Below are 14825 nucleotides of genomic sequence, written 5' to 3' on the forward strand. Positions count from 1 at the left end.
CCCATTTTTTGTATCCATAAACATACAGATATCTGACAGACATAAAATCCTAAATGTTTCTTGAACTAATCGCATGGACATTATGCCACAAAGCGCCAGGTAAATTTGTACACAAACATCAGTTTTCTAGGATAATACTAGAAGGATTTTATGTCTTAGAATGACATAACCTTGTTGTTTTTTAACTTCAAATCTCTAAAACTATTTACAACTTAAAGGTCTAGAGTTTTAGGCATTAATGAATTTGTCCCTAGAGGTATCTTACTTTGAAGATCCCATCCTTTTGTTTAAAAATATATTTGATCATCCTTTTGGTGAATAGGTATTGTGAAGAATTCAGTAGTATGTAAGATAGGCATAATTCCTGTATACACATAGCTTGTACACTATTAAAAAGTATGGAATATTAAGCAGTATATTTTAATGCTGTGCTGCTAAGGTTATGGTTGGAGTAGCACAGTGGGCTGCAGCAGCATACCAGAGGGAGGGGTTATAGGGCAACTTTGTGGAAGAACAAAAACTTAATTGAGATCTGTGGGATAAGGAGGTAGCCAAACAATGAATTTAGGAACAAAGTGTTTCATGTAGAGAGAATTTTTTTATCTTCTTCTTTCTCATAATACACATACCAGAATGAAAGCTCCATAAGTGGAACAGTGTCTTAGAGTTATTGTGTCAAGCACTATTTTATGTTTTCAGTAGTGTAAAATGTAATGTCTCCCCTCATATTTCTAGAAAACTCACTCAACTGATTCTGTTGAGAGTTGAAGGAATGCAACTAATTAGGTAGAAAAAAAGCTCAAGTAGCTAAATGAAAAAGTGCTATAAGATGCAGTTGGATAATAGGGAAAAACAGCAATTGTGGAACTACAGAGCCTTATGACATTGAGGAGGGAGTTACTTAATCAGAGAGCTGGAAAGAAAAGAATTGTTATCAAGAGAAAATTGTTTGAACTTGGTGATTGCAAAAGGTTAAGTATCCTCTCTCCAGAATGTGGCCATATATATGGACAACTGGAGTAAAATGGTGCAGATGGTTAAAGTTGAGAAGGCCAAAGTCCATGACACTGGCCTTGGAGTTGCTTGTTGATGGTAGATGTTGAGGTAGCGTGGCCAGAAGTGAACCAATGACTCAAGTCTTTAGCAAATGAAAATGATTCGTAGAACTAAGGAATGGTAGGAAATGGTATAGTTGAATTGCATGTTCTGAAAAAGTAAAAATTTACTTTTTCCTTATAAAAATGATAGGAAGGAGAAGTGGTTGGAAATAACAGTGCAACAAGAAAAAAAAAATATTCCATCTTTCTTCCCTGAGAAATGTTGAGTAGGAGAGAATGTGCTGTCTGCACTTGAGAGTTTAAGGAAAACTGGTGACCTCCAGATGGAATCAGATTTTAGATAAGTTAAAAACAAAAAAAACAGTGCTGATTATGTAGAGAAATTACAATTAAAGGAAGGCACATTCTGCATAATGGAAGCATTTGGAAGACAGAGGAGAAATGGAATTGGGGTCAGATTGGAGGACTGACTGAGGCACTTTGCAGATGAGGGCACAGATGAGGGAGAACATCTGGCAATGACGGAGCTTGATAGACAAGGTGAGGCATCACATTTCCAGAGGCAGCACACATACTGTCTCATTTACAAGACTCATGGACTTCTCCCCTCCACCAGCTTCTCACTCAAAATGAATCACATTTTCTCTGGCACTTCCAGAAAACATCTCTTATGTCTCTTAGGGATACTGAGTATAATTTTTACCTTTTCAAATTGTTTTCCCCAGTCACTCCCATACTTGGCTCATCTACTAACCACCACCACCACAATTTCTAAACAAAGACTCATATATTCAGTTTATTTTTAAAGCTCATGAAGCCCAATACTGTTTATAAATTATATTATAATCTTTGAATCACTGGATGCCAGACACTTTTGTAATTATATTTACCAATTAGGCCTTTCTGCCTGGCTTCGTAATCATCTTAAATGTCCATCACTGTTTTCTATATTATAAGATCTTTGAGGACAGAAATCATGTCATTCATCTTTGCATATTTGCATGATATCTTCCTTAGGCATTGGTAAAGGATGGATTGCATTAAAATTCTTGATCCAACAGCAGTCAGAAAATAGTATGACTACTATGTTTCATTATGGGTTATTTATATTTAAGCTCCTGATTCAAAAGAGTAATCAGCAAAAATGTATATGTCCTTCTTTATTCAAAACCTCTATAATTCCAGAAATATTTGATTTATAGTACTTATAGAAAGATGATTGTGTAGAAAAATTATCTTCCAAATTTTACTCAGTATTCTGATAGTTGACACAGATAGTATTTGGTTAACATAAACTTTTGATATCTTAATTATTAAATAGGAGGAATTCATAAAGCTAGAGGGATCAATAAAGAATAGTAAAATTTAGAACAACAGTAAAATGTGAAATAATTTATGTTCCTCTAATTACGTTTGTGTTTGGATAACATATTACATTATATTTCTCTAATTACATTTGTGTTTGGATAACATATTGCCTGTCTTGTCTTTCCCACATCAAGGATTATTACTGCCTATCACAGTAGGATACTACCTTGTGCCTCCCTCCCTTGTGCAACTGATACTTCTCTCACGGGTCATCCACATCCTACGTCTTGGAAAAGGCCCAAAGGTGTTTCATAATTTGATGCTTCCTCTGATTTTGTCACTTCCTGCATTGTTGAACATCAGTCTTCTGATCTTCCTGGTCATGTTTGTCTATGCCATCTTTGGAATGTACAACTTTGCCTATGTTAAAAAAGAAGCTGGAATTAATGATGTGTCCAACTTTGAAACCTTTGGTAGCAGTGTGCTTTGTCTTTTTCAAGTTACAATATTTGCTGGTTGGGATGGGATGCTTAATGCAATTTTCAACAGTAAATGGTCTGACTGTGATCCTGATAAAATTAACCCTGGGACTCAGGTTCGGGGAGATTGTGGTAACCCCTCCATTGGGATTTTTTATTTTGTCAGTTATATACTCATATCATGGCTGATCATCATAAATATGTATATTGTTGTCATCATGGAGTTTTTAAATATTGCTTCTAAGAAAAAAGCCAAAACCTTGAGTGAAGATGATTTTAGGAAATTCTTTCAGGTGTGGAATAGGTTTGATCCGGAGAGGACCCAGTACATTGATTCTAGCAAACTTTCAGATTTTGCAGCTTCTCTTGATCCACCTCTTTACATGGCAAAACCCAACAAAGGCCAGCTCATTGCTATGGATCTTCCCATGGCTGTTGGAGACAGAATTCATTGCCTGGATATCTTACTTGCTTTTACAAACAGAGTGATGGGTAAAGATACAAGGATGGAGAAAATCCTTTCCGAGATAGAATCAGGATTTATGTTAGCCAACCCTTTTAAGATCACATATGAGCCAATCACAACTACCCTAAAACGAAAACAAGAGGCAGTTTCAGCAACCATTATTCAGCGTGCTTATAAAAGTTATCGCTTAAGGCAAAATGACAAAAATAGATCAAATATCCATATTCTAGATGGTGACGGAAATGTTCAAACTTCTAGAGAAGGTGACTATTTTGATAAAGCCAAAGAAAAGTGAACCAAAGACAGATCTAAACTTACCACTTCTTGGGCTTCATGTAGCCAGAAATATTCAAGCTCAAGTCAGAAATTAAGGAAAGATCAGAAAAACTGAGGTGATAATCCATTGTTTATAACCTGGGCTAATTAAGTGTGTGTTTGCATGACTCCATGCAAATTCACATTTTATCTTTACATATTCATTTTACTCAATCTATTAGGAAAGATAATCCTTCAAAATTGCTGAAGTGAGTTGAAGTGCGTTAAAGTTGCCATTTATCCAATGTTGTCTTCTTTATCTGAATTTTGTGGTGTATACCTCTTCTAAAAGAGTAGGGAGGTTCTAATAGAGATTAGCTGCAAAGGAGGGACTTCCTTATGTATTATATGTAAATGTATAACTTAATACACGTTTAATAACCGCATTAGGACCTAGTTAAATATAAGTACTATCTTATTTGTGGATGGTATTTTTAAAATAATGAAGTGTTTTAGACTATTAAGTCAAAATTTTGTCCTGACAAATGCCAGAGGCGGAAGGGCAAGGACAGTTCTTTAGAAAGTGCCTTTGAGATCAGACACAGAGACTGAAAAAGATTGGTTGAAGCCTTATTGTTTGCTATTAATGTTGTTTGGATCAATATTGTTTCAATTTCTCGGGCTCATAGTTTCTCTTCTGTTTAACTGGGGTTCCAGCCTAAGCTCCAGCTCTTCATGAGGATCTATTTACAGGACAAAAAGCATAAAGGGAACTGGTTATGGCCTACATTGTCTCATATTCTTTTATTTGCTCTTTTCTTTAAAAAAACACACATTTACTAAAATTATCATAATAGATAATATGTTAATAAGCTTAAGTTTTACCTTATTTTTAAAATTATATATTTTACTACTTATTTGTAATGTGACCTTAAATATGTAAGACCTAGTCAACTGTATGTCATTGTACAAATTTGAAGTGTTGAGAGCTACCATTATTTCCAGAGATTTTCAATATCTTAACCTGTAATTCAGAAACTGCCATTGCTTTGCAGTGCTTTTCACTACACTTTATAACTTTAAGAAAAAATGTGCATTCAAACTATGAGGACTGTGAATCAGAAAGTGACAGTTTAAGTTCATTGTTGTTTTATAATATTAATATAGCAAGTTAATTTTCACTTACTTAACTTTACAAGTAATTTTTACTTTGTGTCATCATATACATAATAACCCTGTAAGATGTTTTAAACACTTCAAAATTCTAAATTAATTTTCACTACTGGAATTCTTTTTTAAAAATAGTGACAAATTGTTTGACATTCATAAAATGGATTCATTTATATCCATGTAATTTGATTCTGATATTTATTTCACTTCTATGAGGACTGATTTCAATTACTTGCAAAGTCCTAAAGATTTCAAACAGAAAACATTTGCATTGTTGACTTAAATAAAAAGTTTAAGTATGTTGTATGGCATTTATTATAATTTACATTTCAGTAATTATATTTCATTATGAATGCATGTTCTTGAGCCTTAATTATTATAATCAATTTCTGCTCCTCAGAAATTTAATAACCTTACCAAAATGCCTTTGGGGGGATCCCCTAAATAAATGTATTTCAGGTGTCTGCTTTTTCGTAAAATGTTCCTTCCCTTTCTCCTGTTGTTCTCCATCATGTGCTGGGGACCAGCAAGGAATCAGTGTTAACTTGGCAACATGGTTACAGCTGGTGCTTTATCTAAGCTTCTGAGTTTTCTAGTTATTAGGAATGCTTTAACAGGGAGCTGCTTCAGATATTTAAGCTGAGTCATAAGTTGCTTCTGTAAATTTTATAAAAAAACAAATTTTTTAATTTGAAAATTATAGCTTTTACTGTAAACTGTATTTGCCAGTAACTTTACAAAAACTATGTAAAGAATTATTTTAACAAAGTCTTACAATATAATCTACATTTTACATACTATAGAAAATAATAAATACAACCTGATAACCACACTGAGCTTTGGGTTTTTTGTTTGTTTGTTTTTGTTTTTTCATGTAAGAAGTAAGATTGGCAACTTGGTGCAGTAGCATTTTTAAAGATAAGCTTTACCTGAAAGCTTACTTAATCAGTCTCCAAAATCAAAACTGGCCATACTTGCACATCCTTTAGATCATTTAATTCTGTAAAAAAATATTAATAAACTTATGAGAGGCTCCTATACATTTACCTAATGTGAAAAGCACTCATCAAAATCAATAATTTTACTGGATATATCTCAGTTTTTTTAAAATTTGCTTTATGGAAGTTAATGCCAAAATTAATTATGTCATTATGTTACTATTTATCAATTTCTACTCTGTAAAATTTTCTTCTTAAATAATAAATATAGTATACTTGAAATGGTTTGAAAGATGATGGAATATCTATGATTTCTATTGAAAGGACTGCTACATCCAGTCTTGTCCTAGGTATTTATCATGCATGAAGCAGTGGTCACTCTCAATTTATAGATTTAAAAAAATTAGACTTGGAAAAGTTACAATAACTTTTACATGACATAGAACATGTAAGTGACAAGGCCAGGAAACCAAACCAGTTCTACTTTCAGAATGCTAATTCTCATTCTCTTTTTTCCTCTTCTCTCTTTCTTCTACTCCCCTCCCCTGTTCTTGATGGGAGTAGTTTTAAATGTGGAGACAGTCCCTGTAAAAAGACAAGGTGCTATTTTTTTTTTTCATTTTTTTCTTTTAACATTTATTGAATGCTTGACACCAGGGGTCAACTCAAAGCCTGTCCACATAGAAAGATAAATCTTACACTCAAGAGGTTACTGAATACTGGAAGAAACCCTAACTACTCAGCTGAGTATAAAATAAGATCAGATTCATACTATTAGTGTAAACTGTAATATCCCTGTGTACACAGGAAAAAATGCTGAGTCCTGCATTGGAAAGGAGAGCTGAAGTTAGTAAAATGGGCCCCTGAAGAAGAAGGAGAAGTTTAGCCTTTAAAGAACATAATTTTATTCAACACAGGGAATTTTAAGAAGAGTTGCTCAGGAGGCTGGTAGCTAGGATTCCAGGGTATAGGTACAGCTGAAAGAGAGGAGCCAGGGACACGACAAATCTTCCACTCGAGATTAGCTGGAAAATGTGAGCAGAATTATTCTTTGTACCTGAGCCCCATCCAGACATAGTTAACTTCTCCTGTTTGTTCTTGAGATATGCTAGCTATAGCTCAGTTTTATTAAAATTTGCTTTATGGAAAGTAATATCAAAATTAAATATGTTATATTATTGTTAATCAATTAGCCTCTTGATTTAGATTTATCTTTCTATGTGGACAGGATTTGAGTTGACCTCTGCTGTCAAGCATCCAATAAATGTTGAATGAAAAAAAAAAAAAAAAAAAAAACAGCGCCTTGTCTTTTTCCAGGCATTGTCTCCAAATTTAAAACTCCCCCCACCAAGGACAGCAGAGAGGAATAGAAGAAGGAGAGAAAAGGAGAAAGAGAACGAGAATTACGGTTCTGAAAGCTGATCTACTTTGGTCTCCTGGCCTTGTTCTCTCTTCCCTGAAACTGGTGCTTTCCATGAATGCTGAGTCTGCATTCTCAGCCATAAGGGTCAATAGAGAGCTTGAGGGCCTTCCTCATTGGCTGGCCTGGCTCCACTCCAAGCCCCTCAGGTGGGCAGGCTGACCCTGGAATGTGGGAGGGAAGGCCTGTGCTGCCCCTCTCTGCATGCCGAAGAGCCTGCGGCATGGAGTGGCCTGCTTCCGGTTCTGTGGATCCAGCCAGAGCAGGTAAAGACATGTAGGAGGGCTAACTTAGAAGACAAAACACCTCATCAGCCAAATATGTTCAATTCTGTGATGAACATTTTGAGACCTCAGTGACCCCTAAAACTAGTCTTGATAGATAGTTCATGGAGATAATGCAACACTTTGATATTTGACCTTGATAGTCATTTGAACAAGAACTGAGGAAAGATGAAAGCAGGGCACTGAAATGGGGAAAAACATGACCACACTTCTGAAGAGGAACAAACAATGTCAGTGTTCAGAACCCAGGGAGCGGAGAGAAGACCTTTCACCTTGAATCCTTGAAGAGAAGGAAATGAACACCTTAAAATCTTTGTTTACAGTTTTGATTCTAATGGGGAAAATAAAACCTACCCCTGAGTGGACATGAGGCTGAGAAAATCCAGAAATTCTCTTTACTCTGGATCACTTTAGTTTGCTGGAGAACCAGATACATTCTATGGAGAGATCCTGAGAAAGCACCTGGAGACTGTGGTCATTTGCTCTGTTGGAAAACACAGCAGAAACGAATGGTAGAGATCAGTGAGCCCTTATTCAAAAAGAAACGCTCAAGGAAGTGACTCACTTCTTTCCCATTCTCACTTCCAACCTACTGGACATGGTAGGGGAGAGGACCTGCTGGTGTTGGTGAGGTTTGTTGATGAATCTCATAACCTGAGAGAGGGATGTGAATGCTTCCTGCATTCTGGAGCTGTTGGAAAAGTTTTGGCTGTGAAATTTCATGTTTGCATAACTGAGAAGTAGGGACTCAATGTGAGGTTTTGTCATGATTAGGCTTACATTGTATCCAGTGGATTTTCTTCCAAATGAAAGTTGTTGTTTCTTACACTTAGAGAAATATTCCCAAGTTACCTACACCCTCTGCTCTTCCTGTGCCTTAAATACTGATTGGCACAATTCAGCACCTGTCAATGGGAGGATTTGTGTCTTGAGAACAAGTGAGGAAGTTTCTTTTTTCACCAACCATTGCAATTGCTTTTAAAACTTGACAATGAAATTTCTGTTCTTTTTAAGAATGGTGAACAAAGGGGCAAGAACTAAAGGAAACCACTGCTAATCTCAGTGGCCAGACAGGCATAAAATTTTTGACATTTTATGGACCTCCTGCAAACACTTGTTTTATTTTAGATTCTTTAGATACTGACACAAACATTAGATAGAATAACTGTATAACTGGCCTACTATTTGTACTCTGTAGTATAGAAGAGATCTTTATTTAATTATTAAAATTGTTATCCTAAAAATGTCTCACCATTTAGAAGAGTCTGGGGAAAATCTCCAGGGAGCAGCCCTCTGATGCCTTCTCTGCCGTCAGAAGATTGGCTGGCGCCATGGCTCACTTGGCTAATCCTCTGCCTGTGGCACTGGCACCGGGGGTTCTAGTCCCAGTTGGCTCAAGTACTTGGCTCCTTGACACCCATGTGGGAGACATGGATTGAGTGCCAGGATCCTGGCTCGGCTTGGCCTGGCCCAAGTTTGGCATTTGGAGGGTGAGCCTATAGATGAAGATTCTATCTCTCTCTCTCTCTCTCTCCTCCCCCCCCCCCCAAATGTGTCTGTGTGTATTTGTCTCTCCCTCTTACTCTCTGCCTTTCAAATAAATAAAAATTTTAAAATCTGTATTCTCAGGAAAGACTTGTGGTCCAGGGATACTGGCAATTGACTCTGCTTTCTTCTGACTTCTGACATGACTGCATCTAATGCCTTGTCTTTTTTTTTTTTTTTTTTTTTTTTGGACAGGCGAGTTAGAAAGTGAGAGAGAGAGAGACAGAGAGACAGTTGTAGAGAGACAGAGAGAAAGGTCGTCCTTCCGTTGGTTCACTCCCCAAATGGCCGCTACCGCTGGCGCTGTGCCAATCCGAAGCCAGGAGCCAGGTGCTTCCTCCCTGTCTCCCATGCGGGTGCAGGGCCCAAGCACTTGGGCCATCTTCCACTGCCCTCCCTGGCCACAGCAAAGAGCTGGACTGGAAGAGGAGCAACTGGGACTAGTATCCAGTGCCCCAACCGGGACTAGAACCCGGTGTGCTGGCGCCGCAGGCGGAGTTTTAGCCAAGTGAGCCACGGTGCAAGCCCCTTGTCTTGATTTATAAGCAAAACCTACAAAATAAACATTTTATGGTTTATACAGAAATAGAAAAATATTGCTGTTATTTTGGGTGAAGAAAATACATTTTATGTAGTTTATGTCAATCAATAAAATTTGATTTTTTTGTAAAAAAGAATAATAAAGAGCTCTGGTGAATAAGTGAGTGACCACTTCACAGGTGGAGATTTTCATTTCCATTAGATATATTGAAATTTTCAGGTTCCCTTATTCATTTCCTCATCCACATGTGAACTTCTATCATCAATGATTTAAAAATCACAAATTGGAACAAAGAACACCTCATCTCCAGCTCTAGATTTTATTGACCACCCACGTGACACAGTGTCCCTAGAGTCTGGTCTGGGTCACATTAAAATCAACATCTCAGGGCCCGGCGCTGTGGCTCACTTGGTTAATCCTCCGCCTGCAGCGCTGGCATCCCATATGGGCACCAAGTTCTAGTCCCGGTTGCTCCTTTTCCAATCCAGCTCTCTACTGTGGCCCAGGAAGGCAGTGGAAGATGGCCCAAGTGCTTGGGCCCCTGCACCCGTATGGGAGACCAGGAGGAAGCACCTGGCTCCTGGCTTCGGATCGGCGCATTGCTGGCCATAGCAGCCATTTGGGGGCTGAACCAATGAAAGGAAGACCTTTCTCTCTGTCTCTCTCTCTATCTGTAACTCTACCTGTCAAATAAATAAATAAAAAATCTTTTAAAAAAATCAGGCCAGCGCCGTGGCTCAATAGGCTAATCCTCCGCCTTGCGGTGCTGGCACACCAGGTTCTAGTCCCGGTTGTTGTGCCGGATTCTGTCCCGGTTGCCCCTCTCCCAGGCCAGCTCTCTGCTGTGGCCAGGGAGTGCAGTAGAGGATGGCCCAGGTCCTTGGGCCCTGCACCTGCATGGAGACCAGGAGAAGCACCTGGCTCCTGCCATCAGATCAGCGCGGTGCGCCGGCCGCTGTGCACCAGCCGTGGCGGCCATTGGAGGGTGAACCAACGGCAAAAGGAAGACCTTCTCTCTGTCTCTCTCTCTCTCTCTCACTGTCCACTCTGCCTGTGAAATATAAAAATAAAATAAAATTAAAAAAATCAACATCTGTAAGTGTATAGAGTTCCTATTCACACAAAATTTCAGCTCCTTCTTTCGTTTTTTTCTTTTATTTCATAAAAATCCATTGTATGCCCCCTATCTTTTAGGAACAGCAATTGAGAAGTAAATATAGCTGTCTTATCCTAATTAGAGATTTACTTAGTGTGATAAGCCAAGCACCAAGTTGGTGTACAGTATCTGTTTACTCCCTTCCTACTGTGGACACAGGAGATAGTGGAAAGTCTTACAGAACTTCCCAGCAAAACTACATCTTGAGTTGAGTTTTCTGATGAATATGAATTCTTGGGGAGCATGTTGAAGGTGAGAAATGGTATCCCCAGGTGAAATAAGAACAAATGTGGGAATTTAAAAACAGAGTCCATAAATTCCCCAGTCTTCCGCCTAATATGGTCATGTAGAAAGTATTCAGAGAAGAGTGGATTTAGATTATAGGATGCATTCCTATAGGGCAAAAGAAAAATGAAAACCTGGGCATAGGTGCAAAGTTCCTCAAAAAAAAAAAAGTGACAAATCAATTCAACAATTGATATTTATCATTAGGATGCAAAACAGTTCATTATAAATCACTAAAATGATGTTGAGCCATTTTGCAGATTAAGAACTAATACCAATTTATCGTGGTGAATGATCATTTAACATGTTGCTGAATTGATTGACTGCTGTTTTGTTGAAGAATTTTACCTCTATGCTCACCAGAGATGTTTTATTCTTTTCTTATAATGTCATTACCAGGCTTGAGTATCAGGGTAACGTTGGCCTCATAAAATACTTTTGGAAGTGTTTCGTACCTTTCAATTTTTTAGAAGACCTTCTTTTAAGATTTATTTTTGAAAGGCAGTTACACACACATACACACACACACACAGGGGAAGAGACAGAGATCTTCCATCCATTGGATGCATATCAACCTGGGGCCAGCACTTGGTGTAGCTGATTGTGAGGTTTGCATCCCATATTTTGGTGTCTGGTTTGATTAAACACCCCATTCCAATTTCCTACTAATGCACACCCAGGAAGACAGCAGTTGATAGCCCAAATACTTTTGCAGTTTCCACTCATGTAGGAGATCCAGATTGAGTTTCAGGTCCCTAGCTTCCGCCTGACCCAGCATCAGCTTTCAATTGCTTGAGGGAATGAAATCAGCTGATGGGAGATCTCCCTCTCTCTCTCCCTCTCCCCCTCCCTTTCCCCCTCTGCCTCTCCTTTTTCCCCTCCCTCCCCTTTCTTTCTCCCTCCCCCTTTCTCTCTCCCTCTCCCCTTTCTCTCTCCCTCTCTGCTCTCTCTCTCTCCTCTCGGCTCTCTCTCCTCCCGGTTCTCTCTCCCTGTCCTGTCCCCCCTCACCCTCTCCCCTTCTCCCTCTTCCTCCCTTCCCTCTTCCTCTCCCCCCCTTTCCTTCTCCTTTAATGCCCTCTCTCTCCCTCTCCCCATCTCCCCTCTTCTCCATCTTCCCCCTCTCCCTTTTCCCTTTCTCTCCCTCTCCCTCTTCTCTTCCTCTCCATCTCCCACTTCTCCCTCTCCCTCCCCCTCTCCCCTCCTCCCTCCCTCTCTCCCTTTTTCCTCTTCTCCCTCTCCCTCATCTCTCCCTCTCTCTCCATCCTCTCTTTTTCTAATAAAATTAAAATAAATAAGAGTTTAAAATATACCAACCTTTGGGGCTGGCATTGTGGTAGAGCAAGTTAAGCCACCACCTGCAATGCTGGCATCCCATATAGGTGCTGGTTTAAGTCCCGGCTGCTCCAGTGCCAAGCTAACTCTTTGCAAATGTGCCTTGGAAAGCAGCAGAAGATGGCCCAAGTACTTGGGCTCCTGCTCCCACATGGAAGACCCATATGAAGCTCCTGGCTCTTGTCTTTGCCTTAGCCCAGTCCTGACTATTGCAAGCCATTTGGGGAGTAAACCAGTGAATGGAAGACTCTCTCTCTCTCTCTCTCTAACTCTGCCTTTCAAATAAATAAATAAATCTTTAAAAAGTATACCAACTCCAATTTTTAATGGAAGTAAAGATATTATAGATGCTAAACTGATATCACCATTGGATTTGATCTTGCCTTTGACCAAAAACTAACAATTGAAACTATTTTCACAAGATTCAGCCCTATTCTTCCTCACTTGCTTCAACTCCCATTCGTGTTAAGCTTTTTCTGAGAAAATCACCTCTTTGCTGACACAGCCCATGCTGAGCTTCTGAAAATCTATCAGCAAGGATATTGAGTCTTAATGCTCTCAAAGCTTCCAATCTAGAACAGAAACAGATAATCTGCTTCCCAAATGGGCACCATGCTCTGTCAACTCTGCAGTCCCAAACTGCTAACAGTTCAAGGAACGATTAAAAGTAGGCAATGGGGGCTGGCACTACAGTGTACTAGGTTAACTCTCCACCTGTGGCACCAGCATCCCATATGGGTGTCTGTTCTAGTCCTGGTTGCTCCTCTTCTGGTCCAGCTCTGGCCGTTGTGGCCACTTGGGGAGTGAACCAATGGAAGGAAGACCTTTCTCTCTGTCTCTCTCTCTCTCACACACTGTCTGTAACTCTGTCTGTCAAATAAATAAATAAAATCTTTTAAAAAAAAGTAGGCAATGAATTGAATTTAATCTTCAATGTAAATCTTCAATGGGGTAAATGTTTGTTTCCTGCATATGTATCATCATTCAGTCACTCTGTGTGGTATTAATGAATACTGATTGCCAAAATTGCATGCTCAGGGCCAGCATTGTGCTGAGATGGGTTAAGATGCCACTTGTGATGCTGGCTAGCATCCTATATGAGCCTGATGAAGCACCAGCTGTTCCACTTCTGATCCAGCTCCCCACTAATGCACCTGGAAAAGCAGCAGAAGATGGCCCCAGTGTTTGAGTACCTGCCACTCAGCTGGGAGACACATATGGAGTTCCAGGCTCCTGGTTGGAGGAATGAGCCAGCAGATGAAACATCTCTCTCTCTCTCTCTCTCTCTCTCTGACTTTCAAATAAATAAAAGAAACTGAGCGAGAGAGAGACAGAAAGAAGCAGAGGCAGAGAGAGAGGTCTTTCATCCACTGGTCACTCTGCAGATGGCTGCAAAGGCTGGAGCTGCGCCAACCTGAAGCCAGGATCCAGGAGCTTCTTCCAGGGTTCCCATGAGGGTGCATCTCTGCTGCTTTCTCAGTTACATAGCAAGGAGCTGGGTCAGAAGTGGAGTAGCTGGGACTCAAATGGGTTCCCATATGGGATGCAGGCACTATAGGCTGGGACTTTAACCCACTGTGCCCTCCTCTTCCTCTTCTTCTCTTTCTCTTACTCTTTTTCTTTTTCTCTTTCTCTCCCTCATAACTCTACCTTTCAAATAAATAAATAAATATCATTGTTTTAATTCCCCCCATTGTTTTAATTTTTAAAAGATTTTTTGTATTTACTTGAGAGGCAGAGTTACTGACACAGAGAAGGAGAGAGAGGGAAATGTCTTCCATCTGCTGGTTCACTCCCCAAATGGCTGCAGCAGCTGGAGCTGAGCCAATCCAAAGCATGGAGCCAGGAGCTTCTTCCAGGTCTCTCACAGGGATGCAGGTGCCCAAGCACCTGAGCTATCTTCCACTGCTTTCCCAAGCCATTAGCAGAGAGCTGGTCAGAAGAGGAGCAGCCAGGACATGAACCAGCACCCATATGAGATGCTGGTGCCCCAGGCAAAGGCTTAGCCTACTGTGCCACAGTGCTGGCCCCAAATAAATAAATCTTAAGAAAAAAATTCATGTCCAAGTCTCCTACGATAATAGCATTCCTATTCTTGACTAGACATATGACCTTGAATAAACACTGCATTTCACAACCTCTTTTTAATTACGTCAAATTGTATTAATAAATTATGTAATTTTAAACTTCTTTCTTCTCACTGGAACATACATTAAGAAGTGAGCTATCTGTCAGGAAACTAGTCAGGCCAACAGTCAATTAATGGTAAGCAACAAACTGTAAGATCATCCTGGTTCAGAAAATACATAGTAGCAGAAAGTGCATTGACTTTTTTCGTATGTAACTAGGTTATAAAGAACAACAATATTTGAGTGACACTGAGATGATATTGGAAACATTCACCCCAGGGTTTCCAGGTAAAGATCTGAATTTTTTTAAAATCCACACCTTTATAGAAATATCATGTTCTCAAAAAAAAAAAGAATTATCATGCTCTCTACAGTCTAACCTTGAATATTTTATATAGTAGTGATAGCATCGTTGTCTAATATAGTATCCCATTTTAATTGACTACATTAACTATATGG

The 14825-nt window shown here is 39.3% G+C and overlaps 1 protein-coding gene across 3 annotated transcripts in view; it reads left to right on the top strand.

The window, feature by feature from the left end:
- The window catches only part of SCN7A (sodium voltage-gated channel alpha subunit 7), a 97418-nt gene extending 91850 nt beyond the window's left edge, over positions 1–5568 (top strand). For all 3 annotated transcript variants that reach the window (XM_070070735.1, XM_070070734.1, XM_070070736.1), the window contains one exon: positions 2561–5568. In XM_070070735.1, the coding sequence (XP_069926836.1) occupies positions 2561–3606 (1046 nt within the window). In that variant the 3' untranslated portion in view covers positions 3607–5568. The remainder of the gene's footprint in view (positions 1–2560) is intronic.
- Positions 5569–14825: the final 9257 nt, after the last annotated feature.

This window comes from Oryctolagus cuniculus, chromosome 3 (assembly GCF_964237555.1).
Source record: "Oryctolagus cuniculus chromosome 3, mOryCun1.1, whole genome shotgun sequence".
Classification (NCBI taxonomy): domain Eukaryota; kingdom Metazoa; phylum Chordata; class Mammalia; order Lagomorpha; family Leporidae; genus Oryctolagus; species Oryctolagus cuniculus.